Raw genomic sequence first — 27309 nt, 5'->3', positions numbered from 1 at the left:
GGCAGCCACCAAGCATATAAAGAAATGTTCAACATTACTAATCCTTAGATAAGTGCAAATCAAAACCACAAGGAGACACCATCTCGTACCAATTAGAATGGCTATTATTAAAAAGTCAAAAAACAGCAGATGCTGGCGAGGCTGAGGAGAAAAGGGAATGCGTATACACTGTTAGTGGGGATGTAAAGTAGTTCAGCCCCTTTGGAAAGCAGTTTGTAGATGTTTCAAAGAACTTAAAACAGAACTGCCATTCAACCCAGCAATCCCATTACTGGGTACCTGTCCAAAGGAAAATAAATCGTTCTACCAAAAAGACACATGTATGTTCGTTGCGGCACTATTCATAATAGCAAAGATGTAGAATTAGCCTAGGTGTCCATCAGTGGTGGATTGGTTAAAGAAAATGTGGTACCTATATAAACCATGGAATACTATGCAGCGATTAAAAATGAAATCAGGCCCTTTGCAGCAAGATGGACTCAGCTGGAGGCCAAGCAAACTAACACAGAAGCAGGAAACGAAACATTGCATGTTCTCACTTGTAAGTGGGAGCTAAACATTGGGTACTAATAGACATAAAGATGGCAGCAAGAGACGCTGGGGACTTCTAGAGGGGAGAGGGAAGGGTTGAAAAACTATCTGGTACTATACTCACTACCTGGGTAATGGGATCAGTCATACCCCCAACTTCAGCATTACTTGATACACCAGTGTTGTAACCAATCTGCATGTGTACCCTTGAATCTAAAATAAAAGCTGAAATTCTTTAAAAAAAATATTCAATTAAATTTATCTTAGGCATATTTGCATCTAAAAATTGCTTAATTGGAAAAAGTTGTAATTGTTACAAGAAAATATTGTAATAATTCTAAATTGCTTATTTTTGATCTTTATATCTGCATAGTTTTTGAAACGTGGATATCAATTGCCTATATTATCTAAATAACATTTTTGTTATTTTAGGGCACGTTAAATGATCGCACGAATGCAATTGATTTTCTAATGGATAGGAATAATGTTGTACCCCGTATAAATTCTTTGATTTTGCATGCTAACCAGCAGTACCTCAATTTAATATCTACATCAGGTAAAATAATCCTATACTGTTCTACAAATGCTTATTGAGTTGTGAATGCTTTATTTATATTTAACATTTAATTTGAAATTTTTCAGTAACTGCTGATGTTGAAGATTACTCTACTTTCTTTTTCTTGGATTCACAAGATAAGAGTGCTGTAATTGCGAAGAACATGTATTATTTAACCCAAGACGGTAATAAGCATATTTTATTTACCTGAATTCTTAAAGTGATAGAAACTTGTAATTTTCATAAGGCAGTTGTATAATAAATTTTAATATGTTTTTATTTTTGAGTAGAGGCCTAGATTTCAATTTTAGAGTTCATGAATTTTTTAGTATTTAATGTGTGCTGAGAAAACAATGCCATCTATTCTAGCTTTATCTTATTTTTGCCTTTTTTTAAAGTAAACAATTTTCACCTTTTTAAGAAAAGAATAAAATCTTTTCAGTACTATGTAAACTATCTTATAATGTATAAAGTACAATTACCACATCATAGAAGATAATAATTCTTCTGCATTCTGATTAAATAACATGCAATGTTTTGCTTAAGGTAGGGGTTACAACCAGAAGAGAGGAGACCAAGACAGTAGCACACTTGGGAAAAAGATTTAGCCAAAACCGAGAAGTCTGCTGTGGGACTATAGATTTGTTAGGGTACAATTAACTATTCAGATAGATGAATATAATTCAAATTTGGTTGGTTTTTGTTTTGCTTTGTTTTGTTTGGCCTGCTTTGCTCTAGAAATAAAAACAAGAGCCAATGAGTAAAAGATTAAAGAAGGCTGATTTTGGTCTCAGTAGAGAAGTGGTAATTTTCTAACAGAGTGCATTAAACAGATGGAATGAACTATGTTGTAAGGGGCAAACTTTTATATAGGAGAGAGATTTAAAGCAAAGGCCACACAACCAGTTCTTGTAAATGCTGTAGATTAAATCAGAGTTTCTACCAGATGGCTCCTGGATTACTGTCTAACAGATTCCATGATTTTATGTTCATAAAGGAGTCTGGCTACATATTGCTGTTTTCTGTATCTACTGGTAAGCTTGATTGTTATGGTTTTACATATATGTGGGATATAAAGGTTTTTTTTTTTTTTTTAACAAATGTAGCTAGAAGGCAGATTTGCTTACCAACACTGGGAGTTTTACGTAAGCTTATATAATGAGTTACTCTTCTAGCTGGAAGCTTTATATACGCTTGTATAATGAATTACCCTTGTAGCGTTTTTATATGTAATTTTATATGTATTTATTTTGTATGTATATATATGTACATGCATATATACGTTCACACATAAAATTTTAACAATCTTTGCTAATTTTCAGAAATATTATTTTAATATATTTGGTTTTTTTTAATGTGTTCCCCTGCTTTTGTTTTATTTTTAAAAAGAGTTAATTTGAGTAAACTGTTTGAAACTTTCAGATGACAGTAAAATTTCTGCAGTCACTCTCTGGATTATTGCAGATTTTGATAAGCCTTCTGGGAGAAAACTTCTTTTTAATGCATTAAAGCACATGGTGAGTACCTAGATATTCTTACCAACAGTTTTAATTTATTTCAATTTAAGGAAAGCAATATGAAGAACATGCTTTAAATATTTTCCCCTCCATGTTGATGTTTTAATTAAGTAGACTAAGGAAGGAATTCAGATGTAGTCTTCATGTAAAATAGGTAACTTTGCTCAGGAAAAGAAAAACCTACCTGTTTTCTATGACTTGTGACATATATTCTCTGGTAGCCCTTGTGATCAGACATACAAATACCTCATATCGATTACAGATAGGGTATTAAACAAAGTAAATAACTCTAGACCCTACCACCACTTCAGTGACCCGAAATCCACTATTTACCAACAATAGCTAGTAATAGCAATTTTTGGTCACATAATTAAGCAGCACTTTCTTTCCCTGATTCTTTAAGAAAAACTAAGTAAATTTATTTCAATGAAGACTATTTTAAGCCTTAAGTCAACATTAAATGTCTTGTTATTAATTATAAACCAGTATACTTCAAGAGTATACATTTCTGTATATAAAAGTAGTGTTTCATAACTGTCTGTATTTCTAAGTTAACATATGTTTATATAGATAAAATACTTAAGAAGCATAAACCAAAATATTTTATGAAATTATTTTTATATTAGCTAAGTATAAGTTTATTGCTGTATAAATTTGTTTACCACTTGGTAGTAAACAATGAACATTTATCTTAACAGTTTCTGAGGTTCCAGAATTTAGGAGCAACTTACCTGAGTGGTTCTACCTTAGATTCTTTTATAAGGCTATAGTTAAGATTTTGGTTATAGTTGCAGTGATCCGAAGGCTTCACTGGAGCAGGAGGACAAGCTTCTAAAATGACTCACTTACATGCCACTGCAGGAGTCCTCAGTGTTTCATTGGCTTTTAGCAGAGTGCTTCATTCCATTGCCACATAGACTTCTTTTTGGTGTTACTTAAGTGCCCTCACTTAATATGATGGGAAGATTGCATGAGGCCAGGAGTTCAAGCCCAGTCTGGGCAACGGAACAAGACTCTGTCTCTAAAAAAAAAATTTTTGTTTAAACAATTAGCCAGATGTGGTGATGCACACCTGTAGTCCCAGTTATTTGAGAGGCTGAGGTGGGAGGATCACTTGAGCCCAGGAGTTTGAGACTGCAGTGAGCTGTGATCACACCATTGTACTCTAGCCTGGGTAATAGAGTGAGACCCCAATAATTAGTCAGTGGAGAAAAGAACGTACTGAACATAAGAGTTGTTAACATTTGTAGACTCCTGATAATTTTTAAGAAATGACTTTCCAAATGGCTGTTAATTTTCGTAGTTTTTGAGGGGATCTGTCACATCACAGTATTGAAAGCCTTGATTTTTGTTATACCTAATTCTTTCTGCCAATTTAAAAAACAAAGATAGTTTCTTTTTTTAAATTATTATTTGTTTTTCTTTTGAGACAGGGTCTCACTCTGTCATCGAGGCTGGAGTGCAATGGTGTGATCTCAGCTCACCACAGCACCCAACTCTTGGGCTCAAGCAGTCCTCCCACCTCAGCCTCCCAGGCAGGTGCATGCCATCACACCCAGCTAATTTTTGTATTTTTTGTAGAGATGGGAGTTTTGCCATGTCTTCCAGGCTGGTGTCAAACTCTCGAGCTCTAGTGATCAGCTCGCCTCAGCTTCCCAAAGTGCTGAGACTACAGGCATGAGCCACTGTGCCTGGCCAAAGATGGCTTCTTATTTGTATTTATTTGATAAGTAGTTACAGGGAAATTTTTTCTTTCAATATGACTTTATTTATTTTTAGCTTAGATTCAGGGGGTGCATGTGGAGATTTGTTACATGGGCATATTGTGTGATGCTGAGGTCAGAGCTTCTAATGATTCTGTTGTCCAAGTAGCAAACATAGTACCTGATAGGTAGTTTTTCAACTCTCGTGGCCCCCCTTTCTCCCTCTCCATCCCCTTTTGGAGTCCCCAGTGTCTACTCACATATTTGTGTCCCTGTTTAGCTCCCACATAAGTGAGAACATGCAGCATTTAATTTTCTGGTTTTGTTAGTTCACTTAGAATAATGACTTCCAGCCAAGCCCATGTTGCTGCAAAGGACACAATCTCATTCTATCAATCAATGTGTAGATTGATTTCGATCTGTACATATTGTGTAGTATTCCATGGTATATATGAGTCACATTTTCTTTATTCAGTCTACCATTGATGGCACCTAGGTTGATTCCATGTCTTTGCCATTGTGAGTAGTACTGTGATAAACATGAGTGCAGGTACCTTTTTTGGTAGAATGATTTATTTTTCTTTGGATATATACCCAGCAATGGACTTGTTGAGTCAAATGGTAATTCTGTTTTTAGTTCTCTGAGAAATCTTCAAACTGCTTTTCACAGTGGCTGAACTAATTTTCATTCCCACTGTGTTTAGGCATTCCCTTTTTCTCTGCAACCTTGCGAGCATCTGTTATTTTTTGACTTTTTAATAATACCAATTCTGACTAGTATGAGATGGTATCTCATTGTTTTTGATTTGCATCTCTCTGATGAGTAGTGATATTGAGCATTTTTTCATGTTTGTTGGCTGCTTGTATGTCTTCTTCTTAGAAGTGCCTATATCCTTTGCTCACTCTGTAATGGGTTTGTTTTTGTCTTCTTGATTTGTTTATGGAACATTTTTCTATGTTTATTAGCCAGTTATGGTTCTTTTCTGAATAAGTATTTTTCTGTAACATCGTGTAGTGCTCCTGAGGAAAAAAAAAAGTCACAGTGTGAATCTTTAACCACTATTCTGTCCTTCCAAGTGGGAGAGGCATGCTAACACTGCTTCCTATCCACTATCTGGAAAACAGCAACAACAACAAAAACACTGTCACCACCTTTTTTTTTTTTCAACTTTTAAGAGTATGTGTAGGATGTGCAGGTTTGTTACACAGATAAACGTATGCTATGGTGGTTTGCTACACAGATCATCCCATTGCCTAGATATTAAGCCCTGTGTCCCTTAGCTATTCTTCCTGATGCTCTCCCTCCCCATACCCCCCACCCCCAACAGACCACAGTGTGTGTTGTTTCTGCCATTTTGTCCATGTGTTCTCATCATTCAACTCCCACTTAAAAGTGAGAATATGTGGTGTTTGGTTTTCTGTTCCTATGTTAATTTGCTGAGGATAATGGCTTCCAGCTCCTTCCGTGTCCCTGCAAAGGACATGATTTCATTCCATTTTATGGCTGTATAGTATTCCATGGTGTATATGTACCACATTTTCTTTATCCAGTCTGTCATCGATGGGCATTTAGGTTGATTCTATGTCTTTGCTATTGTGAATAGTGCTGCATGAACATACACATTCTGTATCCTTGTAATATTTAACGGAATGGTTTATATTCCTTTGGGTATATACCCAGTAATGGGATTGCTGGGTCAAATGGCAATTTTGTTTTCAGTTCTTTGAGAAATCTCCAAACTGCTTTTCATAGTGGCTGACCTAATTTTTATTCCCAATGTGTTTAAGCATTCTCTTCTCTGCAACCTCGCCAGCATCTGTTCTTTTTTGACTTTTTAGTAATGGCCATTCTGACTGGCATGAGATGTTATCTCATTGTGGTTTTGATTTGCATTTCTCTAATGATCAGTGATGTGGAGCTTTTTCCTCATATTTGTTGGCCACCTGTATATCTTCTTTTGAGAAGAATCTGTTTATGTACTTTGTCCACTTTTTAATGGGGTCGTTTGTTTTTTTCTTGTAAATTTAAGTTCCTTGTAGACTCTGGATATTAGACCTTTGTCAGATGGATAGATGGGAGAAATTTTTTCCCATTTCATAGATTATGTGTTCTCTCTGATGATAGTTTCTTTTGCTGTGCAGCAGCTCTTTAGTTTAATGAGTAATATATCCCATTTGCCAATTTTTGCTTTTATTACAACTGCATTTGGCATTTTTGTCATGAAATCCTTGCCCATGTCTATGTCCTGAATAGTATTGGCTAGATTCTCTTCTAGAGTTTTAATAGTTTTTGGTTTTACATTTAAGTTTTTCATTCATCTTGAGTCAGTATTTGTATAAGGTGTAAGGAAGGGGTCCAGTTTCAGTTTTCTGCATATGGCTATCCAGCACTTCCAGCACCATTTATTAAATAGGGAACCCTTTCCCCATTGCTTGCTTTTGTCAGTTTTGTTGAAGATCAGATGGTTGTAGATGTGTGATCTTATTTCTGAGTTCTCTGTTCTGTTCCATTGGTCTATGTGTCTGTTCTTGTATCAGTACCATGCCATCTTGGTTACTGTAGCCTTGTATGTTTTGAAGTTGGGTAGCATGATACCTCCAGCTTTATTCTTTTTTCTTAGGATTAGCTTTACTATTCGGGCTCTTTTTTGGTTCCATATGAATTTTAAAATCACTTTTCCTAAATATATGAAGAATGTCAATGTTAGTTTAATGGGAATAGCTTTGCATCTATAAATTACTTAGGGCAGTATGGCCATTTTCATGATGTCGATTCTTCCTATCCATGAGCATGGAATGTTTTTCCATTTGTTTGTGTCCTCTTTGATTTCCTTTGAGCAGTGGTTTGTAATTCTCCTTGAAGAGATTCTTCACTTCCCTTGTTAGCTGTATTCCTAGGTATTTGATTCATTTTGTAGCAATTGTGAATGGGATGGCTCTGCCTACTTGTTGTTGGTGTTGGTGTATAGGAATGCTAGAGATTTTTGCACATTGATTTTGTATCCTGAGACTTTGCTGAAGTTGCTTATCAGCTTAAGAAGCTTTTGGGCTGAGATGATGGGGTTTTCTAGATACAAGATCATGTTATCTGCAAACAAAGATAATCTGACTTCCTGTCTTCCTATTTGAATATTCTTTCTTTCTTTCTCTTGCCTGATTGCCCTGGCCAGAACTTTCAATACTGTGTTGAATAGGAGTGGTGAGAGAGGGCATCCTTGTGTTGTGCCAGTTTTCAAGGGGAATGCTTCCAGCTTTTGCCCATTCAATATGACATTGGCTGTGAGTTTGTCATATATGGCTTTTATGATTTTGAGGTATGTTCCTTTAGTACCTGGTTTATTGAGAGTTTTTAACATGAAGGGATATCTTATTTTATCAAAGACCTTTTCTGAATTGATTGAGATAATCATGTGGTTTTGTCTTTAGTTCTGTTTATGTGATGAATCACATTTATTGATTTGTGTATGTTGAACCAACCTTGCATACTGGGGATGAAGCCAACTTGATCCTGATGGATAAGCTTCTTTATGTGCTGCTGAATTTGGTTTGCTAGTAGTTTATTGAGGATTTTTGCAATGATGTTCATCAAGGATACTGGCATGAACTTTTTCCTTTTTTGTTGTATTTCTGCCAGGTTTTGGCATCAGGATGATGCTGGCCTCGTAGAATGAGTAAGGGAGGAATCAGTCCCTCTTCAATTTTTTGGAATAGTTTCAGTAGAAATGGTACCAGCTCTTCGTTGTACCTCTGGTAGAATTCAGCTGTGAATCCATCTGGTCCTAGGCTTTTTTGGTTGGTAGGCTATTTATTACTGCCTCAATTTCAGAACTTGTTGGTTCTGATGCCCCGTATCATTGCTGATTGTGTTTATTGGATTCTTCTCTCTTTTATTCTTTATCAGTCTAGCTAGTGGTCTATTTTACTAATTTTTTCTAAAAACAGATCCTGGATTGGTTGATTTTTTTGAAGAGTTTTTCGTGTGTCTAACTCTTTCAGTTCAGCTCTGATTGTGGTTATTTCTTGCCTTCTGCTAGCTTTGGAGTTTGTTTGCTCTTGGCTCTCAAGTTATTTTAATTGAGATGTTAGATTGTTAACTTGAGATCTTTCTGGCTTTTTGATGTGGGCATTTAGTGCTATAAATTTTTTTATTAACACTGCTTTAGTTGCATCCCAGAGATCTGGTACATTGTCTCTTTGTTCTTATTAGTTTCAATGTACTTCTTGATATTTCTGCCTTAATTTCATTATTTACTCAAGAGTTATTCAGGAGCAGGTTGTTCAGTTTTCATGTAGTTGTGTGGTTTTGAGTGAATTTCTTAATCTTCAGTTCCACTTCTTTTGCATTTGCTGAGGAACGTTTTACTTCCAATTATGTGATCAATTTTAGAGTAAGTGTCATGTGGCATTGAGAAGAATGTATATTCTGTTGGGTTTTGATGGAGATTTCTGTAAATATATATCAAGTCCACTTGATCCTGAATGTCTTTGTTAATTTTCTGTCTCGATTATCTGTCTAATATTGTTAGTGGGGTGTTAAGGTCTCTCACTATTATTGTGTGGGAGTCTAAGTCTCTTTGTAGGTCTCTTAAGAATTTGCTTTATGAATCTGGGTGCTTCTGTATTGGGTGCATGTATATTTAGGATAGTTAGCTTTTCTTGAATTGAACCCTTTATAATTATGTAACGTTCTTTTTTAATCTTTGTTGCTTTTTTCTGTTTTCCATTTGCTCATAAATTTTCCTCCATCTCTTTATTTTGAGCCTATGTGTGTCTTTCCATGTGAGATGGATCTCTTGAAGACAGTGTGTTGATGGGTCTTCACTGTTTACACGGCTTGCCATTCTTTGTCTTTTACTTGGGGCATTTAACCCATTTACATTTAAGGTTAGTATTGTTATGTGTGAATTTGATGCTGTCATCATGATGCTAGCTGGTTATTTTGCAGACTTGTTTATGTGGTTGATTCATAGTGTCACTGGTCTGTGTACTTCAGTGTGTATTTGTTGTGGCTGCTAATGGTTTTTCCTTTCCATACTTAATGCTTCCTTCAGAAGCTCTTGCAAGGCAGGCCTGATGGTGATGAATTCCCTCAGCATTTGCTTCTCCTTGCTTATGAAGCTTAGTTTGGCCAAATATGAAATTCTGGAAATTCTTTTCTTGGAGAATTCCTTCAGAATTCTTTTCTTTAAGAAATGAATTGGGAATTCTTTAAGAATGTTGAATATTGGCCCCAATCTCTTCTGGCTTGTAGGGTTTCAGCTGAGAAGTCTGCTGTTAGTCTGATGGGCTTCCCTTTGTGGATGACCTAGCCTATCTCTCTGGCTGCCCTCTAACATTTCTTCTTTCATTTCAACCTTGGAGAATCTGATGATTATATGTCTTGTGGTTGATCTTTTCATGGAGGATCTTACTGGGGTTCTCTGCATTTCCTGAATTTGAATGTTGGCCTTTCCTTCTAGGTTGGGGAAGTTCTCCTGGATGATATCTTCAAGTATGTTTTTCAACTTGGTTCTGTTCTCCCTGTTTCTTTCAGGTACCCCATCAGTCATAGGTTTGCTCCTTTTACATAATCCCATAGTTCTTGGAGGTTTTGCTTGTTCCTTTTCATTCTCTTTTCTTTAATGTTGTCTACCTGCCTTATTTCAGCAAGATAATTTTCAAGTTCTGAAATTTTTTTCCTCTGCTTGGTCTGTTCAGTTATTGAGACTTGTGGTTGCATTGTGAAGTTCTCATGTTGTGTTTTTCAGTTCCTTCAGGTCATTTGTATTCCTCTCTAAACTGATTGTTCTGGCTTACAGCTCCTGTAGTGTTTTATCATAGTGCTTAGCTTCTTTGCATTAGGTTAGAACATGCTCCTTTAGCTTAGCAAAGTTCCTTATTACCCACCTTCTGAAGCCTACTTCCATCATTTCAGCCATCTCAGCCTCGGCCCAGTTCTGTCCCCTTAGAGGAGAGATGTTGCAGTCATTTGGAGGAGAAGAGATACTCTGGCCTTTTGAGTTTTCAGCATTTTTGCTTGGATTTTTTTCTCATCTTTGATTTCTGAGGTTGCTGACGTTTGAATGGGGTTTTTGTGGGGTCCTTTTTGTTGATGATAATTTTGTTGCTTTCTGTTTGTTTTTAACGGTCAAGCCACTCTTCTGTAGGGCTGCTGCAGTTTGCTGAGGGTCCACCCCAGACCCTACTTGCTTCTGTTTTTCCTGTACCCAGAGGTATCACCAGTGAAGGCTGCAAAACAACAAAGATGGCAGCCAGGTCATTCCGGAAGCTCTGTCCTAGAGGGGTACAGACCTTTTGCCAGTCCAAACACACCTACAGCAAGTGGCTGGAGACCCTTGTTGTGAGGTCTTATGTAGATAGGAAGAATGGGATCAGGGACCTGCTTAAATAGGCAGTCTGGCTGCTTTTTGGTAGAGCAGGTGTGCTATGTTGGGGTGGATCCTTTCTCATCCGGACTGTTTGGACTTTCCAAAACCGGCTGACTGGAACAGCTGAGTCAACCAAACTGCAGAGATGGTAGACGCTCCTCCCACTGGGAACTGTGTCTCAGGAAGAGATCAAAGCTCTGTCTTTGTAATCCTGGCTGGCGTGGCTGAAGCCTCTGCAGAGAGGTCCCCCCCCGTGAGGAGGAATGGCTGGGGTGCTGCTTAAAGAAGCAGTCTGGCCATGATCAGGCAGAGCAGCTATGCTCTGTTGGCGGGGGAGCCTTCCTTGTCTGGACTGTTTGGACTCTCCAGAGCTGGCAGGCTAGAACAGCTGAGTAGACCAATCTGTAGAGATGGTCGCCACCCTCCCCCGGAAGCCCTGTCCCAGGGAGAGATTGGAGCTCTGTCCTTATAACCCTGGCTGGAGTGGCTAAAACTTCCACAGGGATAAGTGTATTTTTTGCGTCTAAATAAGTATGTCCTTTTCATATGTAATCTATTTATTATTCGTTTATTGTCTAAGTATTTGAGTGACTGTGTTCTCCCTTCTGGGGATATATTAGTTTACAATATTAAGGTATTTTCTCTTGTGCAGGTTAAATTTTAGCAGGAGTAGTGTGGATAGGGAGACAGACAATAAGTGATAGACATATATGTAAGTTGAGTTACATGTCAAGAAGGTGAGAAATGCTGTGGAAAAAGAAAAAGAACTGGGTAAGGGAAACTCAGGAGCAGAGAGTCAGATTGCAGACAGATTACAATTTTAAATAAGGTTGGCAGGATACGCCTCATTGAGAAGATGACATTTCAGCAATGACCTCAAGGAACTGAGGGAATTAACAATTCAAATACTGAGGGAAAATATATTCCCACCAGAGTGTCTAGCTGATGCAGAGGTTCTAATGCAAGAACATACTTTAAGTAAGAAGACAGCAAAGTGTATGGCTAGAACACAGCAAGGGGAAGAGATGAGATAACAGAAGAATGAGGTGCCAGATAATATCAGGCTTGTAGGTGTTACGATTCTATCATTGACCCGTAGAAGCATTTTGTAGATTAATATTTTGCATGTCATTTTACATTTTGACATCATTTAAATTAGTATGTGATGTTCTTGACGGTTAAAAAATGTCTATATTAGAACTATCAGTCTTTTAAAATTTCTTCATAATTTTTATATTTAAGAGTTTTGTGGGGAGTTTTTTGTTTGTTTTTGTTTTTTTGTTTTTGTTGTTTTGAAAGAGTCTCACTCAATCACCCTGGAGTGCAGTGGTGCAGTCTCGGTGGAGTGCAGTGGTGCAGTCTCGGCTCACTGCACCCTCCACCTCCTGGGTTCAAGTGATTCTCCTGCCTCTGCCTCCCATGTGCTTGGGATTACAGGTGTGCACCACCATGCCCAGCTAATTTTTGTATTTTTTTTTAGTAGAGATGGATTTTCACCATCATGGCCACGGTGGTCTCGAAATCCTCACCTCAGGTGATCCACCTGCCTCAGCCTCCTAAAGTGCTGGGATTATAGGCAGGAGCCACTGTGCCCAGCCATTTAGAGTTTTAATTCTATTAATTATCCTTTCTGTATATTTTAATTCTCTCCTTTCGTAGCTTGCTTTCTTCTGCCTTTGTAAATATAAGCAGATGCCAGTAGTTTTAAGAAACTTTATAGTAGTTGTAAGGAATATTTTAACACTTTGAATATATCGTTTCATTGCCTTCTTTTTTTTAAAATTATACTTTAAGTTCTAAGATACATGTGTACAATGTGCAGGTTTGATACATAAGTATACATGTGCCATGATGGTTTGCTGTACCCATCAACTTATCATTTACATTAGGTATATCTCTTAATGCTATCCCTCCCCCAGACCCCCAGCCCCCAGCAGGCCCCAGTGTGTGATGTTCTCCGCCCTGTGTCCAAGTGATCTCATTGTTCAATTCCCACCTATGAGTGAGAACATGCATTGTTTGGTTTTCTGTCCTTATGATAGTTTCCTGAGAATGATGGTTTCCAGCTTCATCCATGTCCCTGCAAAGGACATGAACTCATCCCTTTTTATGGCTGCATAGTATTCCATGGTGTATATGTGCCACATTTTCTTAATCCAGTCTATCATTGATGGATATTTGAGTTGGTTCCAAGTCTTTGATATTGTGAATAGTGCCACAATAAACATAAATGTGCATGTGTCTTTATAGTAGCATGATTTATAATCCTTTGAGTATATATGCAGTAATGGGATTGCTGGGTCAAATGGTAATTCTAGTTCTAGATGCTTGAGGAATCACCACACTGTCTTCCACAATGGTTGAACTAATTTACAGTCCCACCAGCAGTGTAAAAGCATTACTGTTTCTCCATATCCTCTCCAGCACCTGTTGTTTCCTGACTTCTTAATGCTCACCATTCTAACTGGCGTGAGATGGTATCTCATTGTGGTTTTGATTTGTACTCCTCTGATAACCAGTGATGATGAGCATTTTTTCATGTGTCTGTTGGCTGCATAGATGTCTTCTTTTCAGAAGTGTGTGTTCATTTCCTTTGCCCACTTTTTGATGGGTTTGTTTTTTTCTTGTAAATTTGTTTAAGTTCTTTGTAGATTCTAGATATTAGCCCTTTGTCAGATGGGTAGATTGCAAAAATTTTCTCCCATTCTGTAGATTACCTGTTTACTCTGATGGTAGTTTCTTTTGCTGTGCAGAAGCTCTTTACTTTAATTAGATCCCATTTGTCTATTTTGGCTTTTCTTGCCATTGCTTTTGGTGTTTTAGTAATGAAGTCCTTGCCCATGGCTATGTCCTAAATGGTATTGCCAACGTTTTCTTCTAGGGTTTTTATGGTTTTAGGTCTAACATTTAGGTCTCTAATCCATCTTGAGTTAATTTTTGTGTAAGGTGTAAGGAAGGGATGCAATTTCAGCTTTCTGCATATGGCTAGCCAGTTTTCCCAGCACCATTTATTAAATAGGGACTCCTTTCCCCATTTCTTGTTTTTGTCAGGGTTGTCAAAAATCAGATGGTTGTAGATGTGTGGTGTTATTTCTGTGGTCTCTGTTCTGTTCCATTGGTCTGTCTCTCTGTTTTGGTACCAGTACTGTGCTGTTTTGGTTACTGTAGCCTTGTAGTATAGTTTGAAGTTAGGTAGCATGATGCCTCCAGCTTTGTTCTTTTTGCTTAGGATTGTCTTGGCGGTTGCAGACTCTGTTTGGGTTCCATATGAAGTTTAAAGTAGTTTTTTCCAATTCTGTGAAGAAAGTCATTGGTAGCTTGATGGGGATGGCATTGATCTATAAATTACTTTGGGCAGTATGGCTATCTTCGTGATACTGATTCTTCCTATCCATGAGCATGGAATATTCTTCCATTTGTTTGTGTCCTCTTTTATTTCTGTGAGCAGTGGTTTGTAGTTCTCCTTGAAGAGGTCCTTCACATCCCTTGTAAGTTGGATTCCTAGGTATTTTATTCTCTTTGTAGCAATTGTAAATGGGAGTTCACTCATGATTTCGCTCTCAGTCTGTTAATGGTGTATAGGAATGCTTGTGATTTTTGCACGTTGATTTTGTATCCTGAGACTTTGCTGAAGTTGCTTATCTGCTTAAGGAGATTTTGGGCTGAGACAATGGGGTTTTCTGAATATACAATCATGTCATCTGCAAACAGGGACAATTTGACTTCCTCTTTTCCTAATTGAATACCCTTTCTTTCTTTCTCCTGCCTGATTGCCCTGGCCAGTACTTCCAACACTATGTTAAATAGGAGTGGTGAGAGAGGGCATCCCTGTCTTCTGCTGATTTTCAAAGGGAATGCTTCCAGTTTTTGCCTATTCAGTATGATATTGGCTGTGGGTTTGTCATAACTAGCTCTTATTATTTTGAGATACGTTCTATCAATACCTAGTTTATTGAGAGTTTTTAGCATGAAGACTATTGAGTTTTGTCGAAGACCTTTTCTGCATCTATTGAGATAATCGTGGTTTTTGTCATTGGTTTTGTTTATGTGATAGATTACGTTTATTGATTTGCATATGTTGAACCAGTCTTGCATCCTAGGGATGAAGCTGACTTGATCATGGTGGGTAAGCTTTTTGATGTGCTGCTGGATTTGGTTTGCCAGTATTTTATTGAGGATTTTCTCATTGATGTTCATCAGGGATATTGGTCTAAAATTCTCTTTTTTTGTTGTGACTCTGCCAGGCTTTGGTGTCAGGATGATGTTGGCCTCATAAATTGAGTTAGGGAAGATTCCCTCTTTTTCTGTTGATTGGAATAGTTTCAGACGGCCTGGTACCAGCTCCTCTTTGTACCTGTGGTAGAATTTGACTCTGAATCTGTCTGGACCTGGACTTTTTTTAGTTGGTAGGCTATTAATTATTGCCTCAATTTCAGAGCCTGTTATTGGTCTATTCAGAGATTCAGCTTCTTCCTGGTTTAGTGTTGGGAGGGTGTATGTGTCCAGGAATTTATACATTTCTTCTAGATTTTCTAGTTTATTTGCGTAGAGGCATTTATAGTATTCTCTGATGGTAGTTTGTATTTCTGTGGAATCAGGGGTGATATCCCCTTTATCATTTTTTATTGTGTCTATTTTATTCTTCTCTCTTTTCTTCTTTATTAGTCTTGCTAGCGGTCTATTTTGTTGATCTTTTCAAAAAACCAACTCCTGGATTCATTGATTTTTTTGAAGGGTTTTTCGTGTCTCTGTCTCTTTCAGTTCTACTCTGATCTTAAATATTTCTTGCCTTCTGCTAGCTTTTGAATGTGTTTGCTCTTGCTTTTCTAGTTCTTTTAGTTGTGATATTAGGGTGTTGATTTTAGATCTTTCTTGCTTTCTCTTGTGGGCATTTAGTGCTATAAATTTCCCTCTACACATTGTTTTAAATGTGTCCCAGAGATTCTGGTACATTGTGTCTTTGTTCTCATTGGTTTCAAAAATCATCTTTATTTATGCCTTCGTTCGTTATTTATCCAGTAGTCATTCAGGAGCAGGTTTTCCAGTTTCCATGTAGTTGAGCGGTTTTGAGTAAGTTTCTTAATCCTGAGTTCTAATTTGATTGCCTTGTGGTCTGAGAGACGGTTTGTTGTGATTTCTGTTCTTGTACATTTGCTGAGGAGTGCTTTACTCCAATTATGTGGTCAATTTTAGAATAAGTGCAGTGTGGTGCTGAGAAGAATGTATATTCTGTTGATTTGGGGTGGAGACTTCTTTAGATGTCTAATAGGTCTGCTTGGTGCAGAGCTGAGTTCAGGTCCTGGATATCCTTGTTAACCTTTTGTCTCATTGATCTTTCTAATATTGACAGTGGGGTGTTAAAGTCTCCCATTATTATTGTGTGAGAGTCTAAGTGTCTTTGTAGGTCTCCAAGTACTTGCTTTATGAATCTGGGTGCTCCTGTATTGGGTGCATATATATTTTTTGATGTCTCTTTTGATGTTTGTTGATTTAAAGTCTGTTTTATCAGAGACTAGGATTGCAACCCCTGCTCTTTTTTCTTTCCATTTGCTTGGTAGATCTTCCTCCATCCCTTTATTTTGAACCTATGTGTGTCTCTGCATGTGAAATGGGTCTCCTGAATACAGCACGCTGATGGGTCTTGACTATCCAATTTCCAGTCTGTGTCTTTTAATTGGGGCATTTAGCCCATTTAAATTTAACAGTAATATTGTTATGTGTGAGTTTGATCCTGTAGTTACGATGTTCGCTGGTTATTTTGCCCGTTAATTGATGCAGTTTCTTCATAGCACCAATGGTCTTTACAATTTGGCCTGTTGTTGCAGTGGCTGATACTGGTTGTTCCTTTCCATGTTTAGTGCTTCCTTCAGGAACTCTTGTAAGGCAGGCCTGATGGTGACAGAATCTCTCAGCATTTGCTTGTCTGTAAAGTATTTTATTTCTCCTTCACTTATGAAGCTTAGTTAGGCTGGCTATGAAATTCTGGGTTGAAATTTCTTTTCTTTAAGAATGTTGAATATTGGCCCCCACTCTCTTCTGGCTCGTAGGGTTTCTGCCGAGAGGTCCGCAGTTAGTCTGATGGGCTTCCCTTTGTGGGTAACTTGACCTTTCTCTCTGATTGCCATTGACACTTTTTCCTTCATTTCAACCTTGGTGAATCTCATGATTATGTGTCTGGGGGTTGTTCTTCTCGAGGAGTATTTTTGTGGTGGTCTCTGTATTTCCTGAATTTGAACATTGGCCTGCCTTGCTAAGTTGGGGAAGTTCTCCTGGATAATATCCTGAAGAGTGTTTTCCAACTTGGTTCCATTCTCCCTATGACTTTCAGATTTGTTCTTTTTTTAATTTATGCCTTCGTTCGTTATTTATCCAGTAGTCATTCAGGAGCAGGTTTTCCAGTTTCCATGTAGTTGAGCGGTTTTGAGTAAGTTTCTTAATCCTGAGTTTAATTTGATTGCCTTGTGGTCTGAGAGACGGTTTGTTGTGATTTCTGTTCTTGTACATTTGTTCAAACGTAGATTTGTTCTTTTCACATAGTTCCATATTTCTTGGAGGCTTTGTTCATTTCTTTTTACTCTTTTTTCTCTTACCTTGTCTTCTCACTTTGTTTCATTCATTTGATCTTCAATCACTGATACCCTTTCTTCCTGTGATCCAGTTGGCTACTGAAGCTTGTGCATGTGTCACGAAGTTCTCATGCCATGGTTTTCAGCTCCATCAGGTCATTTAAGGTCTTCTCTACACTGTTTATTCTAGTTAGCCATTCATCTAATCTTTTTTCAAGGTTTTTATCTTCCTTGAGATGGGTTCGAATATCCTGCTTTAGCTCAGAGAAGTTTGTTATTACCGACCTTCCGAAGCCTACTTCTGTCAACTCACCAAAGTCATTCTCTATCCAGCTTTGTTCCGTTATTGGCGAGGAGCTGCGATCCTTTGGAGGAGAAGAGGCCCCCTGATTTTTAGAATTTTCAGGTTTTCTGCTGTAGTTTCTCCCCATCTTTGTGGTTTTATCTACCTTTGGTCTTTGATGTTGGTGACCTACAGGTATGGTTTTGGTGTAGATGATCTTTTTGTTGATGTTGATGCTATTTCTTTCTGTTTGTTAGTTTTCCTTCTAACAGTCAGGTCCCTCAGCTGCAGGTCTGTTGGAGTTTGCTGGAGTTCCACTCCAGACCCTGTTTGCATGGGTATTACCAGCCGAGGCTGCAGAACATCAAATATTGCTGCCTGATCCTTCCTCTGGAAGCTGAGTGCCAGAGGGGCAGCCGCCTATATGAGGTGTCTGTTGGCTCCTACTGGGAGGTGTCTCCCAGTTAGGCTACAAGGGAGTCAGGGACCCACTTGAGGCAGCAGTCTGTCCATTCTCAGAGCTCAAACACCGTGCTGGGAGAACCACTGCTCTCTTCAGAGCTGTCAGACAGTGATGTTTAAGTCTGCAGGAGTTGTCTGCTGCCTTTTGTTCTGCTAAGCCCTGCCCACAGAGGTGGAGTCTAGAGGCAGTAGGCCTTTCTGAGCTGTGGTGGGCTACGCCTAGTTAGACATTCCCGGCTGCTTTGTCCACCTACTCAAGCCTCAGCAATGGTGGACGCTCCTCCCCCAGCCAGGCTGCCGCCTTGCAGTTCAATCTCAGACTGCTGGGCTAGCAGTGAGCAAGGCTCCGTGGGCGTGGGACCTGCCGAATTGAGCACGGAAGAGAATCACTTTGTCTGCCAGTTGCTAAGACCTTGGGAAAATCATAGTATTTGGGTGGGAATGTCCTGTTTTTCCAGGTAGTCTGTCACGCCTTCCCTTGGCCAGGAAAGGGAAATTACCCAACCCCTTGTGCTTCCCGGGTGAGGCGACGCCCTGCCCTGCTCCGGCTCGCCCTCCTTGGGCTGCACCCACTCTCTCACCAGTCCCAATGAGATGAACGAGGTATCTGAGTTGGAAGTGCAGGAATCCCCCATCTTCTGTGTCGATCACGCTGGGAACTGCAGACTGGAACTGTTCCTATTCCGCCATCTTGGAACGCCCCCATCTCATTGCCTTCTGGCTTCTGTTGTTTCTGATAAGAAGTTAGCCTTTAATGCTATTGAGATTCTTTTGTATACAACGAAAAAAGCATTTCTCTTGCTCTTTTCAAGATTTTAGCTTTTGCTTTTAACATTTTGACTCACGTGCCTGGCTGTGGATATCTTTATATTTGTCCTTATTGGAGTACATTGAGTTTCTTAGATTTGTAAATTATGTTATTAATCAAAATTGGGAAACTTTCAGTGGTTTTTTTTTTTTTTTTTTAAATATTTTCTACGTTTCTTTTTTCTTCTCTTCCTGGGTCTTCTATTATGCATATGTTGGCATGCTTAATGGTGTCCCACGTTTCTCTGAGAACCTGTTCATTTTTTTCATTCTTTTTACATTCTGTTCTACAGATTGTATAATCTTTATTGATTTGTCTTCCAATTGCCATTCCAAATTGTTTACACAGAAAATACATATCCACATATAAATTATTAGAATTAATTATATAGTTTAAGGTTGTTTAGTACCAGGTCAATGTCCAATAATTAATTATATTTCTAAGAGTTGCAACAAACAAGAAATGCAGTTTAAGTAAAGATACCATTTACAATAGTATGAAAAATATCAAACACTGGAAAATTTTGTGGAAATTGTCAAGCAGATTCAAAAACTCATCCAGAAATTCAAAGCACCAAGAGGAGCTAAAATAATCTTAAAGCAGAAAAAGTGATAATTGCTTTACTGGATATCAAGATCTTTGATAAAACTACATAATTGAACACAGTTTGGTATTAGCACAAGGATAGAAAAATAGAGCAATGGAAGGAGATTAGAGAACCCAGAAATAGAGCCATGCATATATTAACACTTGATTTATAACAAAGTTGGCTTTATGGAACAGTAAGGGTAATCTTTGACACTTTCCTCTTTTCACGTCATGCACAAAAATTGATTCCAGTTGGATTATAGAGCTAAACATAAAAGGCAAAACAATAAATCTTCTTAAAGTTAATATAGATTATCTTTTTGACTTTAGAGAAAGATTTCTAAAATGAGACCCAAAACCCAGTAGCCATCAGGTATGATACCAATAAATGGAACTACTTTAAAATTAAGGACTGCTTCCCATCATAACACATCAGTACACTACAAAACAAGCCATAGAATGGGAGAAGCATATCTTTACACATATAACCAAAAAAAGCACTTGAGTCTTAGAAAATCAAAGTCCTCCAAGTCAGGGGCCAAAAAAGATAATCCAAAAAATACTGGAAGCAGATTGAACAGGCAAGTCAGAAAAGAAGCCAAAGAACATATCAAAGGGTGTTCAGTATCATTAATGATAAGAGAAAAGCAAATTAAAAACCTGATGAGATATCTTTACATATGTACAATAATGAGTTAAATTAAAATCTGACAATACAAAGTGTTTCTTAGGCTGTAAGGTGATGGAACTGTTGCTGGTGGGAGTGAAAACTAGTACAATTATTTTGAAAAACTATTTAGCATCTTCTGAAATGGAAGATATGTGTATCCTGTTTTTGGAGCTCTAAACTGGAAAAACTCAGATGTCCAGCAACAGTAGAATGGATAAAAGAATGTATATTCATATGATGGAATTCTGTACAGTACTGAAAATCGACTACAGCTACAGAAAACAGTATTGATAAATCTCACATTATTGAGTGGAGAAAGAACACAAAATAATACTGCATGATCCCGTTTATATGAAATTTAAAATTGATTAAATGTTTAGCAATGCAAGCTTAGGGAATAAACTATAAAGAAGAGCAAAGTTGTTATTACCATAAATGACAAGAGAGTGGTTGTTTTTAGAAAAGTGGGAAGATGTGGTAATTGACAGAGATCTGAGGAATATTTTTGGGGATTGCTGGCAGTGCCAGTGACCAGAATAGTAGTTGTATGGGTTAATTCACTAAGCTCTACATTTTGTTTTGTGTATTTTTTATTTGTGTTATTTCACGTACAAAAAGCTTAAATATAATGTTACATTACAAAGGAATCATTATGCAAAGATGTGAAGGAATTAGAGTTAGTAAAATGATTGTTAGGCTCTTTCAGTGGTATATCACATTTAGTACAGTCAACATGGGAGGGCTTTGATAGTGAAAGATGGTGCATGATATAACGAACAAACTCGATGGGAAAGAAAATATATTCACCTGTAAAAAGATATGTAAGATACTTGTCCTTTTCATCTCTAAATGTGTTTGCAGAAAACAAGTGTTCATAGTCGATTGGGGATTATTTATAATCCTACATCAAAAATAAATGAAGAGAACACAGCTATTTCTAGAGGAATTTTGGCAGCTTTTCTTACACAGAAGACCAGGTTTTTGAGAAGCTTTCTTGGGCAACTGGCAAAGGAAGAAACTGCTACAGCTATTTACTCTGGAGATAAAATTAAAACATTCCTTATTGAGGTCAGTAGCTATCTGAATATTAAATATGTACATATTGCATATTTTAAAAGTATAAGTGAATGTATTTGGAGATACTGTTACTGAAAAAGATTAACAGGTTTAAACAAATGGAGATAATAAACATTCCTTTTCAAATGGGAAAAGATAAACATTAAATGATATGACTTTGCACAGAGGCATTTAATAAATCAAATTTCATATGTTTTATTAACTACTTCGTGATTCTTAAAGTTGATGGCATTTTTGTTAGGATATGTACTTAAGCGAATAATTGGGGGTTGTTAAAGCGTTATGTAAATCTCAGGTATTTCACTGAAGGGGTCCATTATGGGGGGGAATTTCAATGGTGATCCTCTTGAAGAAAGAATCATTATTCATTCGAAAAATACATATTGATTGTTTATCAGACAATGGAGATAAACTTGTGAACAAGCAGATGGAGTCCCTGTCCCTGTTCTTTGTGGAGCTTACATTGTAGGAGGAAAGACAGACAAAATATTTATAAGTTGTTTTGATTGATTTGCTTGCAAAAGTCAGATCATTAGCTAAGGATTAGAGTGGCAGGATGTATTTTTAAAGGGTCGAGGACAAAAAGCGGAAACGTCGAATATTTTACTATTATTCTGAGAGTGAGAAAGTAAATTTAATACACTAGTGAAGGAAGATTTCTGGTCATTGCTGAGGGCCCACTTGAGATTAATGATCATAAATTTAAAGCGGGATCAGCGTTGGTCATATGTTTTTCTCCAGCTGTATTTTACTGTTTTCATCCAGTTGCAGACTTAGCAGTTTTGTTTAACCAAGGTTGGGGTTTGGCCCAGTTTATATGACTGAGGGGGAGCATTTGAGGGAGCTAAACATGGAGAAAGTTTTGGTTTTAGTAAAGTACCCTGAAATAGAACTTGGTTAAAAGGAAATTATGCCATGGGAAGGATGATGGACAGTAAATAAATGGTAGAGTCTGTGGACTGAAAGGTTGAGTAATTAGGGATGGGGGATGGTCATGAGGTTGTGGTCAGAAAGGGGATGATTGGAATGGGGATTTTGGAGGTAAAGAGGATCAGGGCCTACACGGTCCAACACCACAGCCACTGGCTACATATGGCTATTTTATACTTAAATTAAAATTAAATAAGATTTTATATTCAGTTCCTCAGTCATAGTAGCCACATTTTGAATGCCATATAACCACGTGAGGCCTTGGCTGCCATATTGGACAATGCAAGAACATTTTCATCATCATGAGAGCATCTGGGAACTTGTTAGAAATTCAGAATTTAAGGCCCTGATTCTACTGAAGTAGATTCTGCATTTTAACAAGATACCAGGTGATTGATATGCACATTAAAGTTTGGGAAGTACTGAGAGAGAGAAATGCACCTTAATATGAAGGTGCAATGAGCATATATGTGGCTTATTTTCTGTGAATGTCCATATTTTTTTTACTTTGACCAAGGGTTATTTTTATTATTTCCATATTTAAATATATTATTACCAAACTGATCTTCTGGGATTAGTATGATGGGGAGAAAGGAGTATTTCCATTTTAACACTTTTTAAATTAAGAATACCAAATAAGAGGTACTGAGTTCAGAATTTAATAAATATTTAATTTCATTTTCTTCATATCAAATTTTATTTAAATTGATGTTCCCTAGTAATTTACTAATCTGGTAATTTCTTTGAAATTCTTGAAGAATGAATAGCAAACTGTATCAAATTGGAACAAGATTTAAGCATGTTATAAATGACTTGTCAAAACACAATTCTTTTTTTAAAAATGTTCTTTCAGAAGAAAATTATACTAAATAATTTTTAAAAGTATTATATAAAATTTTATACTAATATTAAAGTAGCTTTTTAAGCAAAATGATTTAATATATTTACTGTTCTCGTATTAGTTTCATCAATCTTAACTTCTACTTTAGGGGATGAATAAGAATGCTTTTGAGAAAAAATATAACACTGTTGGAGTGAATATTTTTCGAACTCACCAGTTGTTCTGTCAAGATGTACTTAAATTGCGTCCTGGAGAAATGGGTATTGTCAGCAATGGGAGAGTAAGTAGAAAAAGCTATTGCTCTCTTTTCTCAGTGACACTGCAATGCACTGGTCTGACTTTTTCTGTCACAATTCACCTGATGTGACACACACACAGGACGGTGTTCATGAGCTGAAGACACCAGACACAACTCAGCATAAATAAAATGGGGTCATGACACACTTCCCATTCCTTCATTCTTTCCCCCATTCAATGATAACAATGATGTGGGTAAGGAAGAATGTTCTTTATGTGTCTTGCTTTTATTTTGTTCTAATGTAAGTATTAGAAGAAACAACGTAATGCACAGCATCCAAACATTGTCATTGAGAACCACTGTTGTAGTAGGTATACTAAGTAGGTTATTACGTCTTTTTTCTTGTTCCTACAGTTGTTTATGTTAAATGGCATTAGATACTATTATAAGTTTTGAAGTATCAAGTAGTATAAATTGCCATGTAGTTTTTATTAATAAAATATTTACAAAGCTCTAAGAAGGAAATCTCTTACTCTCCAACCACCCTAATAAAACTTAATAGCTTATTGTTTTTCCTTCCATTTTTGGTTTTTTAGAATACATCCTTATAATCCTACTATATATAATTTTATATCATGGTTTTCCTGTTAATATAAATGTTTTTCTGATTATAATCTTTGTAGACACATACAAAATAAGTGAATGATATCTATATACTAATATTTTTAATATGATAGTCTGATTTTATTTCATACAAATTGTTTAAGTAAAAAACTGAATCTGGTGCTTAGGTTTATTAAGTCGATGAATGCAGTGTGTTTGACATATCTGTGGCTTGAATTTTTAAATTATATATCCCTAAATCATCTTCAAAGTTCTAATGCACTCTTAATGTGTTGTTTTTCACTTATTTATGAACTCTGCTCACCAGCATGTTAGATTCAGGTTCATCTGTGTACAGTGCTATTTTACACATAAATGACAACAGCTGCCATTTATTGTAAAAAGTATTGGTGAATTTTGGTAGTGAGATATGTAGAACTCTATAAATAGCATTGCTTTTTCACTTTAAAAGTTACTTTGGGAGGAAATACAGCTTTTAAAAACAGTTCTAAAGCTTTTGGCTATCTTTGACCATGTCAAGCATTTTAAGGGATAAAGAGGGAAGCAATGGCACCCATTTTATCTAGTGCCTTGCCTTTTAGTTATATACTAGGGAAAAGCTACCCTATGTCTTCTTTGTCATTTTGATATAATTAGTATAGTGTTATTGACATTAATGATAAATACTAGATACAATTATGTTCAACTTATTGCTCATAAACATAAAACTATGTTTTGTCCTCACTTTCCTTAAAATTGACAAAAATATTAAGATAGTAATCTTACACCTACTGTGAACCAAACATTTTTCTAGATGCTGAAGGCACAGCAGTAAACAACTAGGTTTTCATGGGGCTAATATTTTGATGGATAGAGAGAGACAACAAACAGCACCCTTACTGATAAGGCTAATATTTTGATGGATAGAGAGAGACAACAAACAGCACCGTTACTGATAAGGCATCTATCTTAAGTATGTTTATGCTGCTATAAAAATATGCCACAGACTGGCTAATTTATAAAGAACAGAAATTTATTTCTTATACTTCTGGATGCTTGGAAATGTAAGGCCAACATGCTGCCATTGATGTCTGGTGAGGGCTGCTATCTGCTTCCAGGATGGCCCCTTGTTGCTCTGTTTTTACATGGTGGAAGGTAGAAGGGCAACAGAGTGCTCCCTTTAGTCTTGAACTCTTTTGTTATAAGGATACAAATTCCATTCATGAGAGCAGAGCTCTCCTGGCTTAATCATCTCCCAAAGGCCACACCTCTCAGTGCTATCACATTGGCCACTAAGTTTCAACACATGGGTTTTGAGGGACACATTTTGTCTTAGTTTGTTTTGTGCTGCCGTAACAAAATACCCAAGACTATATAATCTCAGAAATGTATTAAAGAACAGAAATGTATTCTTTCATGCTTCTGGAGTCTGTGAAGTGCAAGATCAAGGCACTGGCATCTGATGGTAGCTTTCTTGCTGCATCCTCACATGGCAGAAGGCAGTGGGGTAAAAAGGGGATGAATGCTATGTTCCTACATGGCAAGAGAGAGCAAACCCACTCCTGAAAGCCTTTTTGTAGTGGCATTAGTCCATTTTGAGGGCACAGCCCTCATGACCTAAACACCTCCCATTAGGTCCCCAGCACTGTTGCATTGGGGATTCAGTTTCAACATAAATTTTGAAGAGGACAAAAACATTCAAACCATAGCACATTCATAGCAGTGTCATTTGGGCAAAGAACCAAAGGTGAAGGAGGAAGCCATGTCAAATATGTGGAAGAGGATTGTTCTAGACAGAGTACAATGAATGCAAAGGACGTGAGGTGAGATCATGTCTGTGAATCCTGTGAATCATGTCTGTTCTTCTAAGAATAGCAGGTAGGAAGAGAGCAGTCAGGAGAGAAGCTCAGAGAAGTAGCTGGGGGCCAGATCATACTGGGTTTTATAGGAAGTTTAAGGACTCCCACTTTACTCTGTGAATGAGTTGGGAAGCGCATAGTTAAGATTGGCATCATCTAGCTAATGTTTTCTTTGGATCACTAGAGGCTGTTAGTTGGGAATATACTATAGGGGGTCAGGAAGCCAGTTGGGAGATAATGCAATAGTCCAGATGAGAGATGATGGTGGCTTGGACCAGAATGATTCTAATGGTGTTGGTAAGAAGTGGATATGGGGTGTATTTTATATGAAGAATGGACAGGAATTTTCCAGGGACTTTGGTGTGAGATGTGAGAGAACTAAGTTACTGGCAGAATGGAGTTACTGTGGATCAAGATGAGGAAGGCTGCAGGGTGAGTGGGGTTGTCAGGAGCAGTATAAGAGGAAGGAAAGAGAATTCAGTTTGGACTTCCAAAAAGACTTGCTGAGAAGGTGATTGAATATGAGTGTAGTGCAGAGGAAGGATTGGGGCTAGAGATAGATATTAAGTCAAATTACGTTGACTTTTTGTGTTGACTAATGGTAACATGTAATTTTGATTATCTTTTTATTTGTATAACTGTGGTTTTAATAGAAAAGTATATTGGAAAATAAGTATTGTGTTTTATGAGTGATAATGTAATACTTAGCTTATCACTCTGAAAGTAATGCTATAAAGCCTAATAATCACAGCAATGTGGCAGATGTTATAAAAATTTGGAATCAGATAGTTTAATGCATGAAATGAGTATGATATTTTAGTGTAAATCTTCATTCTGAACCTGTTCAAATGTTTCCATTAGAATTGGAACATATATAAAGTTAGCATTATTTATAAATGATCAACAACTAGGGTACAATGATGATCACATAGTTTCTTAAAAACACTGAATAATTTAAAATTAACATATTTAATATTAATGCCACAAGTAATGCCATTGTTATAATATTTATTTTACATATTCACAATTTGCTGAAAGACATAAGGTAGCAGGGAGCAGGAAAAAAAAACAAGGTCTTTTTTTTGTTTTATAGTCAGACAGATCTGGATTCAAATTCCAGTTGCACCATTTATTACATTACACTATGAGATCTGATTTCTTCATTTGGACAATGAGAATGGTAATAATCTGTCTTATAGGATTGTTGGAGTGATTAACAATGATATGCTCCAATATTTAAAGCACATAGAAGGAACCCAAACACAGAGTAAATTATCAGTAAATATTAACTGCCGTTTTCTCTCAAAATATTTGACGGGCTTCATGAAAAATAGTGGATATTTATAGACTTAATTTGTGTTACACTAGCTAAAAGTTAGCGTAAAATCAAAACTAGTTGATCAAACTTCTATGAGTAGAGAGAGATTTTTAGCTCAGTATGTGGATGAAAATCTGACAGAGTTTTCTGTAATTTTAATGACCTGTCAAATGAAGTAATGCATTTCTGTTATGGCAATTACTCTATATAACTGAAAAATCACATTTCTAAAATGTTATGAAGAAAATTTAAGCAACGTAATTTTCAAGTTTATTGTTCTTTTTCCCAACTTGGACATTACATAATTTTATACTATTTAAAGTTACTTTATTCCACAAATGTTCAATTTTAAATAGAACTAAGACACAGAAACATTAGGTTTCTCCTATTT

The 27309-nt window shown here is 36.9% G+C and overlaps 1 protein-coding gene across 5 annotated transcripts in view; it reads left to right on the top strand.

The window, feature by feature from the left end:
- The window catches only part of UGGT2 (UDP-glucose glycoprotein glucosyltransferase 2), a 248017-nt gene that overhangs the window by 117946 nt on the left and 102762 nt on the right, over nt 1-27309 (top strand). For all 5 annotated transcript variants that reach the window (XR_007720872.1, XR_007720873.1, XM_050766710.1 and 2 more), the window contains exons 18-22: nt 964-1087; nt 1174-1272; nt 2510-2604; nt 20914-21120; nt 23049-23180. Coding sequence is in view for 3 of the 5 variants with exons in the window: in XM_050766710.1 (XP_050622667.1) it covers nt 964-1087; nt 1174-1272; nt 2510-2604; nt 20914-21120; nt 23049-23180 (657 nt within the window). In the remaining 2 variants the exon portion in view is untranslated. The remainder of the gene's footprint in view (nt 1-963; nt 1088-1173; nt 1273-2509; nt 2605-20913; nt 21121-23048; nt 23181-27309) is intronic.

Source organism: Macaca thibetana, chromosome 17 (assembly GCF_024542745.1).
Source record: "Macaca thibetana thibetana isolate TM-01 chromosome 17, ASM2454274v1, whole genome shotgun sequence".
Lineage (NCBI taxonomy): Eukaryota > Metazoa > Chordata > Mammalia > Primates > Cercopithecidae > Macaca > Macaca thibetana.
Note: the sequence above shows the minus strand (reverse complement) of the source record. Positions and strands in the feature narration are given on the sequence as shown.